This window comes from Crocodylus porosus, unplaced genomic scaffold (genome assembly GCF_001723895.1).
Source record: "Crocodylus porosus isolate Cpor-Errol unplaced genomic scaffold, CroPor_comp1, whole genome shotgun sequence".
Classification (NCBI taxonomy): Eukaryota; Metazoa; Chordata; order Crocodylia; family Crocodylidae; genus Crocodylus; species Crocodylus porosus.
In genome coordinates this window covers 4,177,422-4,201,313 of record NW_017728945.1, presented here as the reverse complement: position 1 = coordinate 4,201,313, position 23,892 = coordinate 4,177,422, and the positions used below count along the sequence as shown (strand labels likewise).

Here is a 23,892-nt window from a genome sequence, read left to right as displayed (position 1 = left end):
TGAACTCCGTGCCCCCGGCGGCTGGGGGAGGCACGGCTGCTCTGGCGATGGCGAGAGCATGGTCGCAGCAGTGGGAGCCCGGCGATGGCAAGCGCAGAGCTCCCAAGAGGCTCCTGTAAGTGTATTTAAGAAGCAGGTTCAGCATTTCTGAGTATTTAAAACTACAAATGCCGAAGCCGCAAATAGTGGGGGTTTCCTGTACCTTAATTACGGTGCACTAATGAATGTGTAGATGCGCCAAGTAAGTCACAAACCCATTATGCTCCTCAAGGCTGACTTCGGCTACTTTACCAAGTTATAACAGTTGTACCTGTATAACTGCTACAGACAATATCACAAAACATTCTCTCACTAAGTTTTCATATGCCTATAAGCTTTCTAAAAATAGCTCCTTGTGGACTAAATCTGTTAATTCTTACTGGCCTGAAGCTGAACTTCTTGAAAATGAGAATAAGAACTGTTATGAATTAGAGACATCTTAAAAACAGTCCTGCTCTTAAGATGAGTATATTTTCCACTCAAAAGCAACTATGAGTCTGAAACTTTCCATCCATTTAGTAATAGCCTTTAATAAAGTAAGCCCCACTGCACTTGATAAAGGCATTTTTAATCAGTTAGGAAGTCCAGGAGGCTTCCACTGACCCATCTCTCACCCCTCTAAAAACCTGTGAAATTAAACACAAAAGATATAAAGCAAAATTAAGTTTGTTCCATTAAGAAAATATATTATGACTCAGGCTAAAGTTTTCAAGTGTACAGGAATGACTTAAATAGTTTAGAAAAATTTCACCCAAGTTGACATCCTTGATTGCAACTGCCTCAAATTCAAAGTCATCTTGGATTCAGATAAATATGGTAATTTGACATGTTTATTCATGTATAACCTTTTAAAAGTTCTCTCTCATTCTTAACTAAGTCACCTTCTTGGATGACAACACTGAATGTATGAACATAAACCTTTTTCAATACAGTAGGCAGGGCCATCCCTGGGGGTGCAAATCTGGGCAACTGCCCCAGGCCCCACAGAGTGGGGCTGGGCAAAGCGGTGGCAACACGTCCAGCCGCTTGCTGCCCCCTTTTCTCCCCATCCAGCTTCTTTGGATCCAGGATCAGAACGGAGGCGGGGCCACGCATTGGCTGATTTGCCCTGGGCCCTGCACCCTGCTGGGGTCATCTCTGACAGTAGGTGTTTTCAAATGTGGAAAAGGATCTGAAGAATGAGAACATGTCTTTTAACTCTATTCAATAACTCAGATAACATACTAAGAATCTGTTTTTAATTCCCCCTCACCAAAATTCAATTTTGGCCTAAGAATGAACATAAAACATTTTACCCCAGAGCGTAATATTTCAAGGAAATTGTAAATGGCTGAAAACCCTGGTTAAAAATTAGGTCAGCCACCACTTCAGTACTGCTACTCTAAGTGCACCATTTTGAAATGGGAGGAGGAATTATTCAGGAATTATTCAATTATACAATGAAGTCATGTCTCTTGGACAGACTTTAATATTGAATGCTCTTAAATTAGCTAAGATATGAAAAAAAGGCAATAAAGTTCATTATGTCATTACTTATTGCTCAAGATTATCAAGGGAACTGCAGCTGCAATGCACATTCCTGTTTGCTTGGCACTTGCATTTAATTCCCTAAGTTTCAGAAAGGGTAGAAAGGGATTCCTCTGAATTTCAGAGGAGTTGTGGGAGGAAAGGGAAGCATATGGTCTCTCAGGAGGCCATAAGATACAAAGACAACAAAATGGAAAGGTACAGTCTTTCTAGGACTGAAGGAGTGGTCTTGTCTGGTTTACAAAAAAATGTGCTCATCCAAGGTTAAGTGTAGAGGAAGTCAAACACTTTCTCTGAAAACAGCTGCTGTCACACTTCAGCTACCCTGTACTACTTTAAAACTGTCTTAATTGCAACTAATGGACTTACTGTGCTTTAGTAAAAGCATGCTCCCCCTTCTCTCCCCCACAAATCCATTTCCTTTTGTTTTGAAAAAACATCTAGCACTCACCGAGTTCAAGAAAAGGTGCATCAGCCCTCAACAGTCCTAACTCCCCACAGCCCAGCCCTGCCAAACATCACAATCCCCTGTTCCTTCAATCCAGCCCAAAATAACTACTATCTTTCAGCCGTTACTTTCAGCACTGTAAGCTACTCCAATTATAGCTCTCTCCAATTGCTGATCTACACAAACCACACAGTGGTTTTGCAAGTAAGGGTGCTGGAGGAGACTACTGGTTTCATTCCCCACTTTGGCTCCTGCAGCCAGGGAAACTGCTTTAACAGATCTGGGATAGTTAACATGCAATTCGTGTGTTTGTGCTATCTCTGATGTGAAGAGTGTTGAAATTACTGCCAGCAGTGTGCCACTGGCAGAGCACCACAGGAGAACTTAAGAGCTAGCAGTGGGTCACTGAACCTGTAACGTATTTGATAAGTCAAAGCCATTCTGAAAATCTGTAACTATTTATAGCCTGGAGATGAAAACAAAACTGTTCCAGAGTTTTCCCCATGTAACAGCACTCCACAGCCCCATTCAGCTTATTCTGTAATAACTATGCATGTCTCCCATCTTTGGGCACAGAAAGAGATTAGCAGACTTCAGGGCCAGAAATGATCAGTAGAACATCTAGTTTGACACAAAACAGTTTGCAAAAGGTAACTGGGGGCTTTACAGACGTGCTCTGGGAGGTGGGGGGAAGCGGGGGGCACTTTAGCGCAGATCTGAGAGCCGTGCTAGTTAAAAATGCCCGGAGTGTCACATGCATCAGCATCCCCACACTGAATAATGGTGGCAGGGTGCTTTGAATTAAAGCTCATCGAACAAACTTTAGTTTAAAGTGCCCCACCACCATTTTTCAGCGTGGGAACACTGATACACGTGACTGTGGAGTCTGCTGGAATTTGGCAATTGCCATGCTCCGCTCCGATGTGCTGTTACAGCATGTCAGAGCGGCCTCCCTGCATGTGTACAAGAGTCCTGGGAGTCTTCCCTAGACAAGCTAAATGGTTGGGCCCCAGGTAACACCCAATAAGGATTAACTCATATCTTGTATGTCATTCTTGCAGTAAAAACAGTCTTAACTTTTATCCTTACCTGGAACTCAGGATTTAGAGTGAATTAAACAACTTTAAGTCCCCTTATAACGAACAAAGCAAGTTGCTTAAACAATCTCCTGTTAGATTCTACTTGAATCTAATTTAAAATTAACACTAACAAGATACAATTAAATAGTATAACAACTAGGGCTGTGCGAAATTTCACAGGCTGTTTTGATTCTACACTGTTTCGACTCATTTCAAACTCGAAACAGCAACATCGAATTGAAACAACGGGCTTCGAAACACCCTCAAAACAAAACGAGGCTAGTTGAAATGTTTCGAGTCTCGAAGCACCGAGGTGGTGGGAGACAGGGGAGAAGCAGGGCACCAGCTGGGAACACAGCCCTGGCCCACCCCGTCTCCCGCTCCTGGGCTGCAGGAAGCCGATCACAGCACAGGGGTAGGGGACTGAGCTCAGGCTCACTTCCCCTCCCAAGCGCTGCGATCAGGCTGGGGAAAGGAACAGAGCCCGATTGCTCAGTTCCTCTCCCCAGCCCTACGATCGGGCTGGGGTTGGGAACCCAGCCCAGCTGGGCTTTCATTTCCCCAGTGCAATGGCTGTGCTGGAGAAACAAACTCAGCCCATCTGAGTGAAGTGAAGCCCAGGGAGTTAAGAGGTGTCCTGGTAGGGGGGCAGTGGTATTGCTGGGCATAATCCAGAGGCAGAGGTAGGCATAGCTGGAGTACTGTGTCCAGTTTTGGACAACACAGTTTAAGTGGGATGCAGACAACCTGGAGAGGGTCCAAAGAAGGGCCACTTGCCTGATTGGAGGCTTGCAGGGAAGGCCCTACAAGGAAAGGCTAAGGGACCTTAACCTCTTCAGCATCTCCAAGAGAAGGCTGAGAGGGGACCTTGTGGTGGCGTACAAATTCATAAGGGGAGCAACACAAAGTCGGTGACGATCTGCTCATCAGGGCACTCCCTGGAACGACAAGGAACAATGGCCATAAGCTACTAGAGAAAAGGTTCAGGCTGGACTCAGGAAAAAGTTCTTTATGGTCAGGGTTGCCAGAATCTGAAATGGGCTCCCAAGGGAGGTGGTGCTCACCCCATCCTTGGGGGTCTTCAAGAGAAGACTGGACAGGCACCTGGCTGGGATCACGTGACCCTAGGTTTGGTGAATCTAGTCCGACCCCCTGCCCTTGGCAGGCAAGAAAAGATGGCCCACTGAGGTCCCTTCCGAGTCTATGAAACTATGACACTATTTAACACAGGCTATCAACAGCTGCCCATTTACCCACTTACTTATGTCAGGAACTTGTGTTTGGATACAGCATAACTACCAGAAAGGCATCCAGAAGACATCAGGAGGTGGACTGCTCCACCGCAGTCCTTGGTTGCTTGTTCCAATGGTTAACTGCCCTCGCCGGTGAAACATATCTTATTTTCAATTCATATCTGCCTGACTTCAGCTTATGCCCATGATTTGTTGATTTACTCCACTAGATTAAGGAGTTTTTTAGACCTTAATATTTCCTCTCCCTTTTTGAAACAAACAACAAGTGGATGCAGTTGGATGCATCAAAACTCATTTTAGTTCGAGTGATATCTGCTTATCAAATGGTCCAAACTGCCCTGTGCAACTGCTAGTGATTTGCCAGAACATCAGTTTGTCATTAACAAGTATTAGCAGTGATTTTATATTCCCCTCCAGATCACCAGTGAAACTGCTGGCATTAGGTCTGACACAGTTCAAGCCCTGAAAAACACCACTAGAAACATTACCATTTCACGGTTTCCCTTTGATGACTACTTATTGAGACAGTCAGTTAATCTACTGAACATGCGCTCTGTTGAAGAATCTAGTGGTGAATGTTCTCAGTCAGAACAGAGCATGGTATTAAGCCAAACTCCTCATAAATATTTATGTATGGTTTTTCTACCCCATCTTTATCAGTGAAACGTGTGATGTCCTCAGAGAAAGAAGTACAGCTTGACATGAATCAGGATGCCTGGCATTAATTATATTCCTGCCCTTGAATCCTGTACTTTCCTTTTCCATCAATTTGCCAGGATTGATGACAAGCTAACCAGCGTACAGCAACTTGAGTCATCCTGCTCTCTTTTCCTAATTTTGGAACAAAATTAGCATTCTTTGATACCCAGAATTTCCCTGATATCCTAAGAGATATTAAACATGAGTACCAACAGGATCTTATGAACTAGCTCTTCCAAGGCCCCTGGGGGCAGGTTGTCTAGGCCTATTGCTTCTAAAATATTTCTCCCTAACAAACTTAATATCCTCCTCAATTACAAATGGACTGGAAAGTACTTCATCACTCTGAGCACATCTTACCTCTTCCCAGAGTAGATAAAATACTTATTGAACATTTTTCCTGTTTTGCACCATTAATAATACATTTTAGCATCTCCACCCCAAAAGAAAACACTGGATTTGCCTTTTAAGAAGGTCAGCCCATAATGCATATTTCCACTGATTTACTTTCCTAAAGGATCTGCTCTATGAGAGACATCCTTAAGTGGGAGAGATGGTGACTGAGATACAAAAAAAAAAAAAAAAAAACCACAGCAAAAACTGACATTCTTCTTGTGAAAGTGATAAAGACATGGGGAAGGAAAGAAAGGGTTGAAGGGAAAACAGACAAATTAGTGACCAAACAGAAAGGATATTAGAAGTACATATTGGCACATTTATTTCATTCCCAGTGACTGCACGACACCAGTTCTGACTCCTCTACTTAAAACACAATGGTTTTAAATGGATATGGAGCAGGGGTGCTCCACCTCCGGACCATGGGCCAAATGCAGCCCGTGGAACCACTGCATCTAGCCCATGGGTCAGGAAATTTGAAGGCGGGGAATGGTGACCTTCCCCGCCCCGCCCCCTTATCAAATTGCCAAACCCCAAGTCCTGCATGGCCAGTCGGGGCTGGACAGGGCCAGACTGCAACCCCTTCCCTTGCAGAGCCAGGCCACACCTCTCATGCTTCTCAGTCAGGGCTGAACTATGCTCCCTTCCCTTCTCGTGAGGCCAGGCTGGGGCCAGGCCATGCCACCTTCTCCCGTGGGGCTGACCTATGCCCCCTTCCCTTTCCACTGGGGTTGGGCCGTGCCCCCTTTCCCTCCCACTGGGGCCAGGTTGGGACCTGGCCATGTCCCTTCCCCCAGCACTGGGCCATACCCCCTTTCTCTTGCAGGACTTGGCCATGTCGGGACCTGTCCTGTTCTGTCCCCGCCCAGGGCAGGGCCACACCAGGTCTCCTTCCCTCTGCACAGGACCAGCCTGCCCCGCACCCAGGCGCCGGTTTGGGAACACCAGGTACTGCCAATCCAGCCCTGGGCAAAAAGGTTGAGCACTACAGATACAGACCATTCACGCTATAAACACATTTGGCAAATGTTATGAGCTATCAGTATTTAAACTAACAGGACAATGGGTTCTCTTATAACAATAAACTCTCCTCACATCAAGAACCACAACAAAAGAGTCAGTTCTCTCAAATACAGGCTTTCTTGTATTGCATGACCCTGATTAACTGAATTACCACACAAAATAAACACTAACACTGCCCTTTGCACAAATGTGCTGGGTCTTTCTAATTAATCGCCCTAAAGGAATGCACAAAAGGTCATTCATGCACAAGAGGTCTGTCTCACAAGGGACATCTTCCAAGTTGACACCTGGAAAATCTTCCTCCCAGAAGGGGCATGTTTTTCCCTATGAGAAACTAAATGAACAACAATTCACGTAACGCCTGTACGTGGCCTAAATCTACACCATGGCATGAAGGGGTTCCTAGAGTCCTATAACCAAGACTCTGATCAGAGGTGGAAATGACTCCTTCAAATATGTCACCAATGGCCAAACAGATCAATGCAAATGTCTAGTTAGACTAGTGAATCCTCTAGTCTAACTAGGGACATTCCTCTCTGTGGAAGAGGCCAGAAGCAGGACAAAGACCTCCTGTCTTGCTAAGAAGCAAATTAAGACTCTCTCACTAGTGCCTGCCTCACTGTGCTACTTTTGATTAGAAAGACTAAAATACCACAATAACCTATAAAAGTCTGGATGCTGGGGAAAGCCCCCAAGGAGGTGAAAATATCCACGTACCATAAAGCTACATAAAGATGTAAAGAAATGTGTAGGAAGCTTATCCCATACAGAAGACAGGAAACAGTACCCTGAAGAGCAGTAAGACAGTAACCTCAGAAATTCAAATATCAAAAATCCAGAATTCTTGAAAATCTGGCACTTTAAAAAAATACTGTACACTGCATCGGGGAACCCCGAGCAGCGGCCACATGCGGAGTGGCGCTGCAGGGTTGTGGATGGCAGCAGCAGCCACCACATGCAAGTTCCCCCCTCTGCTCCCCCGCCATGAACGCAGAGGGGGAAGCTTGCATGTGGCGGCTGCTGCCACCATCCACCACCCTGCTCTGCATGCAGACACTGCTCTGGGACTGGCCACCACTCCCTCTCCCCCACCAGACGTGGAGGGGGAAGGTTGCACACAATGGCTACGGTCACCATCCACAACCCCATTTCACCACTCTGCGTATGGCCACTGCTCTCGCCCTCCCCCCAACTCGACAACCGGCTGCTGCTCCAGTTTCAAAAATTCAGGATTTTCAAATTTCCAGCAGGTATTTGGTCCTGAGCATGTCAGATTTATGAGGTTATGCTGTACTTAGCTTCAGGCTGTTGAGACTGGACTAACTCTGAATTCCATAAACCAGATTTTCTCAGATACCATGTGCCTTCAAATAAGACAGGCACCTTGTTTTGAAAATGCAGAATGAAGAGATTTTTTCCAGAATTATGCCTGAATACAGCCTCAGAAATCAGAACAGTCTACTCATCAGCATCAATGCCTCTTGCAGCTAATGCTTTAATCCTGTCACAGCTACTGCGCAACTGGTAGCAGCTTTTGGCTGTTCAGGGGCCTTTTCTCAGTAAACTCTTAATTAAACTCTAGGTGCTACAGCAATACAACCACCACAGTGAAATCTTGAATAAGAAAAATCTATAACCAGAGGTCAAAACATAGTCCATGCTGCAAGAAATACAAAATCAGAGACTTACATCAACGTTATCAATGTCAAGGATCCTGGAGTGGGACTGGAGACCCATTGCTTTGGCTTGTTGGACTGGATGAGCAAGCTGACTGTAAGTCTAAGCAAAGCAACATAAACATGGGTTATTCTTTTTTAAATGTTCATCTCCAAGCATACCAATAAAAAAAAAAAATATCAAAGGAGATGGGAGATTTCTTACTGAGAATATTTCAAAAGAAAAAAGACCAAAATAAACACTGAACAGTCTAATTTTTTTGCAAACAGTTGTTTACCCTTTGAATGGAAAATATCATTATGGTTGCATTAAATGCTCTGAGTTCTTACAACCCTATGACCACTGAGACTCCCTCTGGGATGCAACTGGACAGAACAATAGGCATACAATTAAGGGCAAAGAATATATGTATTAAATACATCTGATAGCCAAAGCACTTGTGGTTCTAATATGACAGCACACAGGGAGAAACAGCCTGGAAAGCAGATCGTTTCCCCAGCACAGTCAGACCTTGGAGATTAGCCCAGTTTTTTCTGGCCCGTTTAGACACACAGACATATGCTTCATTATTTATACATCCAGAACTATTGTCCCGGCTGCTAAATTACTATTTGTTTCCTGCAGTACCAACAAAGTACTAGGCAATTGTCAAATAAAATGGGAGGCACCATCACTGCCTTGAAGACCTTATAAACTTAAATCCTAAAACTACAAATATCCTCCACAAACTGGTGGAGACTGGGCTTTAATGGGAGTACAATGAGAAACTTTTTGCAGGGAGAGAAAGCAGGGAAACTAACAAATTCAGGCCTGTACTTCTGGACCTGTAGTATACGTTATTCAAGTATTCCCAGAACTGGTTTGAGCTCTATTGTTTATGTATTAGGATGAGTATATACACTCAAGCATCTGCACTAAACTGATTAGCAGATCAGAATTTTAATTTGACTAAGCCAATTAGCATAAACTAAACCAGAGTCCTAAAACTTTTGGACTGCGTGATTTGCCCTTTTGTTGTTGTTACACGCAGTGGCAGCTTGAGACCATTTATGGGAATGGTTATTTTCCCTGCTCCCCTTATTACATGGTGCTGATTTGCTATAAATAAGGACTGGAACAATTTTGGACGAGACACCCTTTAACATCCTGGACCCTAGTATGATAATCCCCATATTTCTCAACTTAATTTGCAGATCTCTGGACTAAGCTAGCTTTAATTTTAAAGTAAAACCCATTTAAAAAAAACAGACAGACAACCTTTGCTTATAACTACTCCTGGCTCTGCGGTAAGTCTACTCTATAAATTAGAAAGCTGATTTGATCAACTGTTTAATAGAGAAATGCACAAGCCAGTACAGATACCTTTCAGAATGCTTGAAAAAGCCCAGTGTTATACACTATCCTCATTAGAAGGATGAGTTTACCCAGAACAAATATACAAATAGACTGCAGACCTGCCCAGTTCAAAATGTTAAAGATCCGTTGCAGAGTCTCATCTGATTTCCAGCCCCCTTGTGGTGGAAATTAATGCAACTTCAAAGCAATAGAAATGATTAACAATTAAAATGACTTTTTAAAAACAGTTCTGTGCTGCCAAGTGTCAGATTAGTTTGGAGAAGGGTGGAGAGAAGAAATACATTTACACCTGCTCCTTCAGTGCTAGTTTAGGCAGAAGTTTGCTTCAACAAGGCTAAAATGGGATTTCAATGTTACTCCCATCATCAGAAGATAAATGCCATTTACATGTACTGGAATTTCATGCACTAAATGTACCCAAGAAAACAGCAGCATCCCCTTTGTTTAATATTTCACAGCACTCAAGAACATGCTAAGGTATAGGGAAAACTCAAACGAAGGAGTGACTGAAGCAAAAACCAATACTCACAGCCGTGGAGAGGGTGGCTGGACGGTTCACAGAAGGGAAGGAACGCCACCATGCAGCGATGTTACTTTTAACTGTTTCAAAAGGAGTGGCAGAGTTGCCACTAGAGATCTGGCCTCAGGTGTTACGATACACACGTTACACCTGCATACAACTGTACCAGTACAAGCAAGCTAAATTGCTATACCGATGCATTTAATCCTGAATAAAACTGTTACAGTTGCAGATTTGCTATATCTGTATGGCTAGAGCACGAGACTGTAGAGCTAGCATAACAGCTTATAACTATTATATGATACCAACACAACTATTACATTGATCTATTTCCCAAACCTAATCATGGGAATATTACAGGCCTACAATTACAAACCAGGGGGCAGAGGAAAACCCACCTTTTCAGATGCATTATTAATATATACTTACTGCTTCATAGCACCAGTCTTTCAGGATATCAAGGTCCCCAGATATCATAGCCTAAAAAAGGAGTAACAAATAAAATATACAAAGGAAACTTAAGGTCTCCCACTAAAATATCTGTCTGGATATCCTTTAAAAAGTGAATTTCTTTAAATCCAACCTTAGGCCACAAGTGTTTACTCCTAGCATGCCCTAATGAGGGGCAAGGCAAAATCCTATACTCAAGCAACATGAAGCAAAGACATATGTATACAGTCACATTATTTCAGATGGACACAGATATTTAGATAATTAAAGTATTATCTTTATACCTAAAGCCCAGCTCACATATTTCAGGAGATATATTTTAGCAGAAGCAGAAACAAGTAGTAAACAATCATAAATAATCAATTTTCAACAATGGCAAAAGATCAACAGTGGGCCACTGAGGGAAAATGAAGGGCAGTATGTTGTTTGTAGCTGATAGAAGAATATTTTGAAGACAATGAGTAATGCATATGTGGAACTCATTGATATAATATAATGAAGCCAAACAACTAACAGTTTCAGAAAGGCAATTAAATCTGAATATGAATAAAAACAGCCATAATTACACTAGGCAGGATGTCTTATAGTAGAAAGAAGAAGAAGGAAAAAAAAAAAAAATCACTCATGCATCAGGGCAGAAGTCCCAGGGGTTTAAAAAAAAACTTTTCCAGGAGAGGTTTATTCTTTAAGAGTGCAACACATGGTTTTTACAGCTTTCATGAAGCATTTTGCTCCTACCATTGTTAGGAGGAGGACAGCTAGATTATAGGAAACATAGGGCAGATTCAGAGTGACAATTCCTATATTATTTTGTTTCGAGTTCTGTCCACATGACAAGCACAATCCATGTGATTAATTAGTTTGAGATACTCATCTAATCCAGTCACTCCACAGTGCAGATGTGATCACAGGGCAGTTCTTTCAAAACACAACTGTGCCACTATAGGCATCATCCTTAACAAGTCTCCGATTCTCTGAATCTTCCTAAGTCTCTAGCCTTGATGCTCTCCTCCAGACGCTACATTTATTGTGGTATATATATAGGTTTCCCGCAACAAATGGTAACACAGATGTTAAAAGAATCTGTCCCAAAGAAAAAATTGCTAAGCTACTTACTACAAAAACACTGGATCCATGATACAGAAGTTTCTGATTCAAACATTAACTGCTTTGTCATGCCAGGACACATTTAACATCTGGCCAGGTCTCCTACCCTCCACAACCCCACAGTATTCTGCTCTCCCACACTACCTTTTTCCCCAAGGCCTCTTTGGGGCTATGTGCTCCACACGCATATAATGAAACAGATTTTAAAAGCTTCCTTTTACTATTGGAGTTTAGTGTATTGAAATATAATTGTAAAATAATGTCTTGTAATATCATTCCACTGTTCTGTTTTTGTATCATAAGCAGAGATCCTTGTTTTCCCTAATAAAAAATCTCAAATTTTCTGATAAAACCCCCAAAATCTGTGCTTAAAATGAAAGTCCCCCCACAACCCCCCGGCCATGCTCGTGCCCATCACTCAGCAACTAATGAGCGGCCCTCAGCTCTATCCTGCTCCCCACCGGAGCCCTGCTACTATGCACTGTGGCCCTGGGCCCCAAGCCCCACTTACCCCCGACATGGGCAGCAGCCCCAGCCCCAGCCCTGCCCAACTTCCTCCCTCCCTCCCTATGGGGGCCTTAATTCTCCCTGCATCCCATACTTACTGCAGGAGCTGCTCTTCAGGTGCCTGGAGGCCCTGTGCATATACATGTGCACCCCCTGCCTGACCACCCTTTTCCCACTCCCTCCCAGCCCTTTACAGGCTGGAGCTCTGCCAGTCGAGACAGCTCTTTGCAAAACTGCAAAATCTGCAGGTTTCTCTGCTATAATGAGAAATCCACAGGTTCCTCTGGTAAAGGGGGAAATCTGCATTTTACGCTGTTTTTCCATGGAAAACAGAAAACCCAGATCCCCGATTATGAGATAGGGTATAGACATGTTGTAAAAAAAAAAATCAACACTTCATTCTCTTCAGAAAATTCCAATTTTCAAATTTCTCCAAAAGTCGCACCTGTAATTCCTTTTGCCACCCATACTTGAGCCCCATTCTATTTCTGCTATGTTTTTTAACATCAGGTGATAACACGATATTCACACAAGTGGAGGCACACCATTACTGAAATAAGCGGTACTATGATATTGATGTTACTTCTAAACCTTTAACAAACACCTAAATTTTTTGTTTGGCAGCTACTTTTACTAATCCATTTGCAGTGCCAACATCTTTTCCCCAAGCAGTTACCTAAACGTTAGAACTGCAATGTAAATGAGTAATGAGAATTCTTTCTTCCAGTGTGCAGTCCAGTGTGCAGCTGTCCCTTTACTGCCCATTCATCTAGCTTGGTTTGAAACCTCTGGAGTTCCTAACATTCATCACTAGGTAAGAGAGGCGTTTTGTTTTCCAGCACTGTCAGAGCCTTCTAAAAACTGCTAACCCATGTGGGATGATTTGCAACTAACTTCTCACACGGGAGCCTTCTCTCCTTAGCCAAACTTTTGTTATTTTGGAAGATGCACCAAGCTGAAACCATGGGCTGGAGGGCCAACAGCCATCCCATCTTCCAGGTTAATCATTCAAAAATGGAATAGCCCAAGTCTGTAACTTTTACAAGAACGTAAGACGCTTATTTCCATTATCATGTTCCACCGTTCGAAATTACCTCCAGAACATTAGGGATTATATCATTCTCGCATTGCTTTAGAAACCGGTCTTTGTCAAAGGCTGGGTCCACTTTGAGAATCTCAGTCAAAACTTCAGACATTTCTGTCTTTGAAAACAACCCACCTGTCAAAACAAATTCAGTTCAATTAATTCAGACTACTGGCATGACAAGCATCACCAAGGATGAGAGAGAATTGAAGGAGCTGTCTCTTTAACAGAGATCGTATGAACTGTCCAGAAGATGCTATAAGTTTTGCTTGGGGTTTTAGTTTTATCCCTTACACCCACTTGTCATTATTTTCCACCCCTTGCTTTGGTTGTTGCTCCACTTAGATACATAGATGCAAAACATCAGATTCCTTCCCAAAGGCTAGTAACACACCAATGGCAGCAGCACTAACCCCCGCCTTTAGAAAGTCAATGGCCATAGCTATACACCAGTAATAAACTTTCACAAAAATGAAATGTTACCAATTAAATCTGTGACTTTGTCTGTCACAGCCCTGGAGGCTCGAATGAATGCGTTATCACTTTCATCATACTTCATTTTCATTTCAAAAAACCCTGAAAAAGAAGAAAGGAGATCAGCAGCAGTGTTCAGCTATTTCACTTTTGTACTTCTTAAATTGTAATTAGAATGTTCAGTGTAAGATCGTATTTATAGGTCACTTCTAAACCTCTCAAGTCCCTTCCAAATCCCTCTTTTACAATTAGCATATTCCTGTTTCAGCAAACGATTATTTTTGCTCATTAACTTTCCTAAAATTAGAGATTAACACTCTTTACCATTAATCCTTATCAATAGCCCTTACAAGTAATTTTTTTTCCTCTGCATGAATGTCAAAGCCCCGGGAACTGTCCCTGACAGTATCCTTCAGGCCTAGAAAAACCTCAGGTCAGGACTACCTGAACCAAACAGTGCTCCAGCAGGAAGTGGGGAGGCTGTGTATGCCTGCATGCTGCTAAAGGAGCACTTCCCAACTGCCGCTGCACACTGGTGTGCCGTTGGACACGTCCACGTGTGCTGCAGAATTTGGGGGGTGGCATGGCTACAGTTAGTGCCACCACCCCATGCTGTCACTGCGCCCTGGCCAGGCCCACACAGATACCTTGCAGCCCCCACCCATTTGGCCGCTTGCCACCCTCCTCCCCCTGCCCACTTCATGTTCGGCTGGTGTGCCATGGGACGGAAAAGGCCAGGTAAGTGTACCATGGAACAGAAAAGGTTGGGAAACGCTGTGCGAAAGCACTGCATTTCAAGTATTTTAAGTGTTGTATCAGCTTCTCTGTACCCTTAGTGTCTGGTTAGTAGGAGGCATTCAGAATTCAGCGTTCTTACAATCTCTGGTCATAGGCAATGGGGAAATCAGGTTTTGGTACCTGTTAAATATGGAGTGGTAAAACAATACTTTTCTGCTGAAGGCTGGGGTTGTCTCCAAAAACAGATGGAGAAGCTTGGAATAACTACCGTGTTGGTAGCAACGCCTACTTCTCATTTAACACTACCTAATACTAACAGCTGCAACAAAAATGGCCATGATTTGCATTATGTGAAGACTAGTTGCACAGATGGCATCAGATCCCAGACTGTAAGAGTTGGAGATCACAGAAAATAAAGTTCTGTTCCTTAACCACTGGAACACTTACTATTGAAGACCACATTGTTGTCCTTGAAATCTTTCCACTGTTGATACCATTTCGAATCCTTGTGTACCACCACACCCATGGCCTCCCTAGGGAAGAGCAGAAGGCTAGCAGTTTATGCACAAACTAAAGTCCTCAGAAACAGAAGAAAAGGACACAGAGCTATACTAAGCATCTTTCTGTCCAGTATCCTGTACTACCAATGGTGCTGCTTGAGACATCCACTGTCTGAACTGAGTGTGGGAAGAGTCTGGAGGAAAGATCAGGAGTTCAAGTTTGGTCTTATTAAAGTTATGTTAACCAAAGACATTCACAAAATGAGTTACCAGAGGAAAAAATATTGCAAAGAAGTTGAAATTTCAAGTCAGGAACACATATTATTTTGTAATGCTCTGTAATTCATAAAACATTTCACACATCTTTTCAAACTTTGCATAAATATTCTTTTCTCTTCAGAATAAACCTGAGAAAGTTCAAGCCAACCCAGTCTTCTAAACAGAAGTTACAGAGGGATTAAAACACGCCTTTCCAACAGGAGCTGGCAGCAACTCTGAACAGGAAGCAGCTACTGCAGTAATCCAATACCACAATCCTTAGAAATGGAATAATTCCAGTTCTCCACCCCTGCCCGCTTGAACCCAATATTACGAGCAAGTTGATCACTTAAACCATCCCTTATGCTGCAGCTTAACCCCACCCCCATAAGTTGTTCACCTTTACTACTTTATAGTCCAAACTTAAAAACACTCATCAGCAATGACCTCTTTATGATTAATCCAGTACGTACTCATTAGCTTCGAATATTCTCTGCTCCTTGAGCCTCTCTCCAGAAAATTCAGTCCTTTTCCTTAGTCGCTCTGGACGTTTGTAAGGACCCGTATGCCCTATTATATCCATTTCCTTCTTAACTGTTTCTACTCCCTAAAAGAAAAACATTCAATTAGTGGATTTGCTACAAAAAACTAATGATTCTATTTCAGAAAACTGAGGCAGAGTCTATGGGCTACATTGATCTCTGTTGTCAGCAAATGTAACTCAGCATATATCAGTCAGAGATGCATGTGCCTACAGCAAGGCTGAGTGAAGTATTGTTTTCGGAGATTTACCCGAATTGGACAGGAGAAGTACCAAAGACTTAAGTTTGAATCTGGCTTATGATAGAACAACGAACAAGAATCCAGAAAACTAACTGAATCAAAAGACCCTACAAGCAGAGAGTGAAAATGCTGGCAAATCAGGTCAGAGAGATGAATATGGAGTTGAAAAGGGTGAGTACTGAAAGGCATCAAGGACTTGCTGGATTTTAAGGAACAAAGGATTCCTGAAACCTAAACAGTAAAGAAGATTCCAGTTACAAAGCAATGCCTATGGGTTTGCCATGAGTGCAAAACAGCAAGACTGTAACAGGGAGCACATTTGTTTTTAAGGACAGGGAGAGGGAGCCAAAAGAGTAAGCATTTGCAAAGCTGATATTCACTTTATAGTTCCATACCCAAATAAAGAAAAAGCCTCAATTCCCCATAAGTATACGTTTGAGCAAAAGGTTGAAGGAGCTCAATTATTCACAGCAAAAGTCAGGATCAGTGCTTGTGGAGCTAAATTCCATGTATGCAGAAATCTCAACAGTGCTAGTGATCCCACAGAACAGAATTGGTGGTGGATTTCTCCTTCCCTGCCGAGTTTCTGTTAAGGAAGAGAAGTTGGGGGTTGACATGTATACCCTTGGAACAGCTTTGGAAAGGGAGGAGGATCTGCTTCTTGGAAGTGCACAACAGTTATCACAAGGTAAAGAGCTAGACGTACACTTGTATTGCTACAGGACTTTGTGCTAAATCATCCAACTCTGACCCTGGATAAGGCAGGGTTAAAGTCAGAGAAATTTTTGGTATACCTATATTGCTACAAGCTCATCATTCATAAGTGTTGCAGCATTACAGTTGCTGCACCTCAGGCACAACTCCTCCCCTTTTGTAGCTACTGAAAATGTATGTTTGTCCATACTTAATTTTTTTTCTATAAACTTGGACTCAGACATACAAGAAATCTTTGCACAGCTGTATCCCTATTTCAGTCTCTGCTAAAAAGAGACACTACCCTCATCTCACTGTGATCAATGAGAGCAGGACTCAGTTTCAAGCTTGGGTACTAAACCCATTTCCTGTCATATAAGAGCGACACATGTGCTCACCATGACAACACTAATTTATTTCTTAAATTACTTTATTAAACTTCCGATGTTCCAGATTCTTCCAGCGACACTCTCGGTAGAAGTCAAGTGGAATGTAACTCCCAATCATCACGGGATGTGTTCCGATATAAAATGGCACTTAATAGAAGTAATACACAAGAGAAAGCCAGCTTCTAGTAATCTACATGTGTACAGAGGAGGGTTTCATAGTTTCTAGGGTCGGAAGGGACCTGAGCAGACCATCAAGTCTGACTCCCTGCCATGGCAGGAAAGAGTACTGGGGTCAAACGACCCTGGCAAGGTGATTGTCTAGCCTTGTCTTAAAGACCCCCAAGGTAGAGCCAGCATATTTATCTTATCTAATGACAAAGTTGTGTGCAGCTTTATAGTGCCGTTTCCCTGCCCAAAATAAAAACATTGAAAAAATATGGATATTGCTGATTTTGTAGCAAACCACAGTAAATAGCAATTATTTTCCATCAACATTTTTAACACATAGGATAGGCTCTTAAAAAACCTTACTAAAATGTCCAAGGACAGTCCTCCAGAGAGATAGATCACACATTTGAAAGAGCCACCCGGATACCACGTGAAGAACTGCTGCAGTACAGAAGAAACCCCCCCCACAAATCGCACACCGCTGGTTATGACGCCTCCCTCAAACCTGTACGGAAAATCCTCAAACAATTGCAACCCTACTAGAAAGAGACCCTACTCTTAAAAAGATCTTCCCAGAGCCACCCACCCTAGCTTTCAAACAAGCACCAAACCTCGCTAACCTCATCACCAGAAGCAAACTTCCTCAAGTCCAGAACACACCTAAAGGATCCAGACCATGCCATGACAAGAAATGCAAAACCTGCCAACACATCTCCACCGCCCACACGATCACGACACCCCACAACAGAGCCATCAGCATTCCCAGATCTTACAGCTGCACCTCCAGAAATGCATCCAATGCACCAAATGCCCTGACGGAAAATACGTAGGAGAGACCAAACAACAACTGCGCACCAGAATGAACGCACACGGGAAATCTATGGGAGACAGGAATACCCAGTTACCTGTGGGGGCACATTTCTCACAAGAAAACCACTCTCTCTCCAATCTCTGAGTCCTGATCCTCAAAGGAAACTTATAAAATACCTCCCAGAGACGAGCCTATGAACCCCACTTCATCAACCTCCTGGATACTAAAAATCATGGACTAAATGTAGACGCTGGATTTATGACACATTATAACCTGCCTGACATCCGACTCCGCAGGTACCTCTCCACTATTCATCCCCCTTCTCTCTCCCCCTCCCCCAAGCCTGTCTCTCACCCATTGACTCCTCAATCTACATTTTCACCGACTCTCCTGTGTGCAGCCCAGCCCAGCCGCTGGTTTCTTTACTTTTCATTCCGTCCAGGAAGAGCACACGCCAACTGCAGAAACTTCCTTAGCCTGACAAAGGGGTTTTGAACCTGAAAGCTTGCTTAATAATTGCTTTCCAACTATTTAAGTTGGTCTAATAAAAGACATCAGATTCACGCAAGGAACCTTGTCTGCCTAAATAAATCTGTGCACTTGAATAACTCCCATGAAATCAGTGGAACTGTTCACAAAGATAAAGTCACAGAGATGCTTGAGTGTTTCCTGGGCTGGAGTCACAGGCTGGATGTTGAACTTCGGAGCTTTTGGTTCAGTTATTCTTGATGTTTATAACCACTAAAGACAATCTCCAGTAACTACAAAAGTTACTCTACTCAGTGAGCTGTTGAGGCTGGAAAAAGACTTCTGAATCCCTATGATTATTACCCAGCAGTAGACTGTCCAAATAAATAAATCTTTCCTAAATACTGTAGTAACACAGATCTTAAATGTTAAAATTCCTATTTATTCTCAGACAAGGTTCTTTGGGTAGATCCAATATCTTTTATTAGACCAACTCAAATTTGTATTTATTCTCAGTTATTCTCTACATTTACCTTTCTTTTAAGCCAAGAACGAGAATCTGTTTTGCACTTTCAAAAGACAAAGAGAAGCAAGGAGGATTGTTCAGCCTATTAAAAGGCTTTTGAAACAGTCCACGAAAGATGAACGGTGCATGAAGACATTTGCTAGAATGTGGGGAAACTATGTGTAACCCACAGAAAGTTAGTATAAACCCAGGTTAGCAAATCTTACAAGATAATTGCCTGCCAGAAAGGAGAGAATAGTTGCCTGCTTCAGAGAAGGAGCTGGCAATTCTTGAAAGGAGTTAGCTGCATCTGCTGTGGCAAGATAACAAGCTTCCTTACATAAATGCCACTGTATAATGTGAGGTGCTGTTATGGCTGTAGCTGACCTTTAGCAGATGACATCTTATTAGGAACAGAGAAACAAGAAAATTTGCATCACTGAAGGGACCAACTGTCCTTCTAGTCCGATGCGCCCTTCTGAAAGAGGCTACCACCGATACCCCAGCATAAGTGAGAGAAACTGGACAAAGATAAACTCCTTCCTATGCCAATCAGCTAGCGATTAACATTTGCTCCAATAAACAAAGTGCATTTGCTACTCTCTGCTCTGCTAGCAATAAGTCAATCTGCATGAGAGGCAGCATATTTAGTAGCAGTTCAGACACTTGATGCTTACATTTTTGCAAAGTTCTTGGGTAATATTACCCAGTCTTGGCACCTTGTGTCTCTGTAATTTCTCAAAATATTGCAACACTTGTATATCAAACAGGTTTTCCTCTGAAAACTTTATATTCATGTCAGAGCAAAATTTTGTATGTACGCTGATAACACAGAGTTAGATCCGAACATGCGCAGACAAGCCCAGCAAGCGGAAAACTCCGCTGCACGCCCAGCCTGCGCCCCCTGCTCGACCCCAAGGCTTGTCAAGCAAGAGTGCCATAACGCACATGCTCAGTTGGCTCAGAGCATGAGGTAATCTGATCTAACGCACATGCTCAGTTCACTGACTGCATGATGTAATTGGACTAGAAATTTCTATGAAGCGAGCAGCCTGGTTGGCCACTAAATTCATATAAAAGGCACCTGGGTGTGGTGAGGGGGTGTGCATGTGTTTTGGAGGAGAGACTGTGCTCGGCCTGTGAGCAGAGGCTAGGGACCGTTTCCCAGGGACAGAACGATCCTCAGAGCAGGGGCTGCGGCGGCAGGGGCTACTCCTAAGGAGGGCTTCTAGCCCACTGGTCTCTTCCTCGCTGCGATTTTGGCTATTCGATTCCTCTTCGTTTCCTGTCTTGATCTTTTGGCTACCGGACTGATTCTGGCACCGACCCTGACCACGATTTCGATCAACCCGACTTACTGAGATAACGGCTTTACCTCATCATACCCGGCACTGGCCTCGGCATCGTTCTCCATCAACTCCGACATTGATTCCACTTTGGACTGGGGTCACAATGTCTTATGATTTTGTTATTCGTATCCCTTGAATGAGCTGTTGACCAGCCCCGGGACTAGCGAGCGGGCAGCCGCGCCTATCCTTCGGGGTAGAAAGCAAGAGCTCACTCAGGAACCCCGTGGGCCAACAGACCCCTCTGTTGTTCATTTTGGTAGCACTGTAACTGAAGCAAACTTCCTACCTACGCTACAGAAGTGTAAGTAAATAAAATTCAACTATTTTTGAAACCGCACGATTCCGCGTACTGCTCAGACTCCTCGCCGCTAATCCCGCCTGTCCTGTATATGAACCCTTGGCCCACCGTGACCTTGGGGCCTTTATTCCCCGACAATTCAATTTTGGCTGAAAACAGCACATCACAAACTGCAACCCTCAAAGCATCAACAGTTAAATAAGGAAGCCCGTTTGCTCATTTTTAATCGACTCAGTGCCTGCAGGTATTGTTGGAATGACGTGTAGCCACAACAGCTCAGGAAAATGAAAGATGCAAGGATTTCTGTGGGTGTTATCTTTTATTAAGCCAACCACAGCTGGGATGGACTTAAACAAGGTGTGAAGAAGAATGTACTGCGTTTAAAAACTTGTTTAAGTCTACCCCAATCATGTGGTTGGTCCAATAAAATATATCACCTTCAAGTAGGTATGTCATCCATAAGCGTACCTGAGAAATGGCTTTGAATGCTGCTGTCTTGCCCAGTTTCTCCCCTCCTTTGGTCACTGTCTCTGCAGACTGTTTTGCCGTCTTGGCTGCTTCTTCTACACCTTCTTTTATCTTCCGGCCAATATCACTCTTACTTACTTCATCCAAACCCTACAATAAAACAGGAATATGAAATCATTTAAAATAATGGACTTTTCCACATGGATATGAAAGAGATTCTTCATTTTGGCATTTTGGATGCCTCCAGGTAAAACAATGAAGCAGCAGCAAACATAGCAAGTGGAGTCAAGGTCTGTAGCAACAAGCAGCAAACATAGCAAATGGAGTCAAGGTCTGTAGCAACAAAAGTCAATTTATGTTAAAAACATTGGGTGTCTTAACACGTGCTTCAAGGTGGGGGTGGGGATGACTCTTTAAATAGTCTGGCTGTTGGGAGCCGCACTAATTAAAGCACCTGCAGCATTTTGTGTATTCGCATCCTGTGCTTTAAAATAGCAGTGGGGGTGCTTTAGAGCCTGTTCAATGAGCTGTTGTTAAAACAGACCCACTGCCATTTTGAAGCATGGGGATGCTGAATACACAAGACACCTGGGCTGCTGGAGTGTGCCAGTTAGCACCAGCCGAGCCTGCTCTGATGCACTGTAATTACAGTACACTGGAGCAGACACCCACACATTTACAAGCACCTGTTATGTCACAGGTGAATGACTTGCAGGACACAGTGCTCTGGTGCACTGTCACCAGTCATTGACAATCCTGTGTTCCTATGCAGATGCTTTATTTAGATATAAAACCACGCTGTTGAATAGCAATTACCAAATACATCTATATCTGTGTGCTCTCTGAACCAGCACAGCAGGCTTAGCATATGCTCTTTATAAGCATCTCAGTGCCTCACTGGCAGCAGGCAGTCCTGGGGTGGATAGGGAAATACAAATTCACAAAGAAGCAATTGCCAGGAGTACCACTAGGTGGTCTCCTTTTCCTCCACTATATTTGGATGATTCAAGATACTATTATACAAGCTGGTGAGAAACACTTATCTCTAGTATGTGGGCTACAAAGCAGAATATTTTACTTAATTTCTACTGTTGACTGAAGTACACCTGAGAGTTCAGCACCGCCCAAGCATGCAGAATGCTTCTGGACATTTAACTCAATGCTGACCAAGAGAAAACAGCTGCTCTAACTACATCACCACAGTTACTATCATGTGCAAGACCTGATTTCCATTGGAAGCCTTGGAACTTTGCCAAACCTTGGTTTAGCTACAAGCCCCGCGAGAGTAAAGCCTGAAATATAATGGCATAAGCCTATAGGATATTTTTGTTGGAAAAAAAAAATGCCAGAAGTGAAGAATTTACTGGATTTTCTGACCAAGTTCCCAGGGGAGACGCCCCAATTTCATGCTGGTATACAGCATGACTAAATAAGCAACAGCCTTGAGACATTTTCAGATGTTCAGATATCCAAAAACACAATGGCTGACTTATTTTGCCTCCAAGGCATTTATGCAGCACTTACACAGCTTTTAGGCATTTACTGAAGCAGACACAATCCTGTTTCACTCCGCTCAGCCGCCACGAAAGCTAAGGAACCTAAATTCATTATGCATTTTCATTTCAGCCTGAGAAGATCCTCAGATGACTAGACTTGATCTACAATACATGTTCAGAAACAAGCCGGAAAGCCCACCGAAGCACTTCACTCTTGCCTAAGCTCTGCTGATAAAAACTGAGCTTGGGAAACAACTAGCTTCTGCTTCCATTCCCAATTACTTAGGTGGACAAATACTACACTGAGCAAGCATCTGAGGTGGGGAGGGAAAGAGAGACCCACCCTGGGCAAGCGATTAGGTCACTTGTCCAGGAAGTAGGACAACATGAGAGAAGCCCTCTCTCAATCCTGACCCAGCACAGAAGAATTATTCATCTCCCAGAGGTGAGTAGGCTCTGCCTCTGGAAATGCAGAGCCCACAGAGAGAATGGGAGAACTATGAACCTCCCCAGACAACAGGATCGGGATGAGATTAAGTGCATCTTTTGGGTGAGCAACTGTGTAGATGCAGACATGCAGCAGATGGAATAAGATCATGGCCAAAGTCTACTCTACTAGCATTACCAAGACATCTGCTTTTATGCTGTCACAATAAAGAATTTTCAAATATTTATCACTGAATGTCTGTTCATTTACCTTGGTATGTATAAATAGTAACATGGTCCTCCCTTTACCTAGAAGAAACAGGTAAGGGAAGCTAACAATACAAAGGGCAAAACATGAGCAAACTGTCTTCTGGGAGGTTTTGTAAAGTTCTACTTTACCTCTTTAACTGTATCAGTTAGTTCTTCAAGCTTCTTTTTAATCACTTCAGACGTCTTAACAGTTTCAGATTCAATGGTTTTCTGCAGCAAAATAAGATTTTAGGCAACTACATATGGAAAGAACAAAACTGAATAAATACAATCCAATATAAAGCACTCTCCAGTTATCACGCTACCACAGGACCAAAAAACAGCTCTAGTTACTCTGCCACAAAAAGATGTATAGATACTTTTATCTCTATGCAGTGATAGAAGTAAACTAGTATCAGTTGTGCTCAATCACTGATTACATCATCCTAATTTTTTTAAATCCATGCCCAGATCAATACAGTGTAAATTAATGGGTGCCCTAAACAGAAAAGAATGCCAAAAGGAGAATATATGATGGAAAAATTGAACAAGAAAAATATCCCCAAACTAAAATAAGTCAGCTGTAACTTGCTAGCTTCTGAAGTTCCATTAGAAGCGTATTGAAGAAATTGGACAGGACTCATAAGAGTTTAC

At 43.0% G+C, this 23,892-nt stretch overlaps 1 protein-coding gene across 1 annotated transcript in view; it reads right to left on the bottom strand.

Moving 5' to 3' along the window:
- TIMM44 (translocase of inner mitochondrial membrane 44) overlaps positions 1-23,892 on the bottom strand; it is a 45,047-nt gene that overhangs the window by 19,560 nt on the left and 1,595 nt on the right. Inside the window, exons 3-10 of the mRNA XM_019550667.1 lie at positions 23,389-23,469; positions 21,068-21,217; positions 15,609-15,742; positions 14,825-14,910; positions 13,649-13,741; positions 13,176-13,300; positions 10,447-10,497; positions 8,154-8,243 (exon numbers count right to left, since the gene is read on the bottom strand). Coding sequence (XP_019406212.1) covers positions 8,154-8,243; positions 10,447-10,497; positions 13,176-13,300; positions 13,649-13,741; positions 14,825-14,910; positions 15,609-15,742; positions 21,068-21,217; positions 23,389-23,469 — 810 coding nt within the window. The remainder of the gene's footprint in view (positions 1-8,153; positions 8,244-10,446; positions 10,498-13,175; positions 13,301-13,648; positions 13,742-14,824; positions 14,911-15,608; positions 15,743-21,067; positions 21,218-23,388; positions 23,470-23,892) is intronic.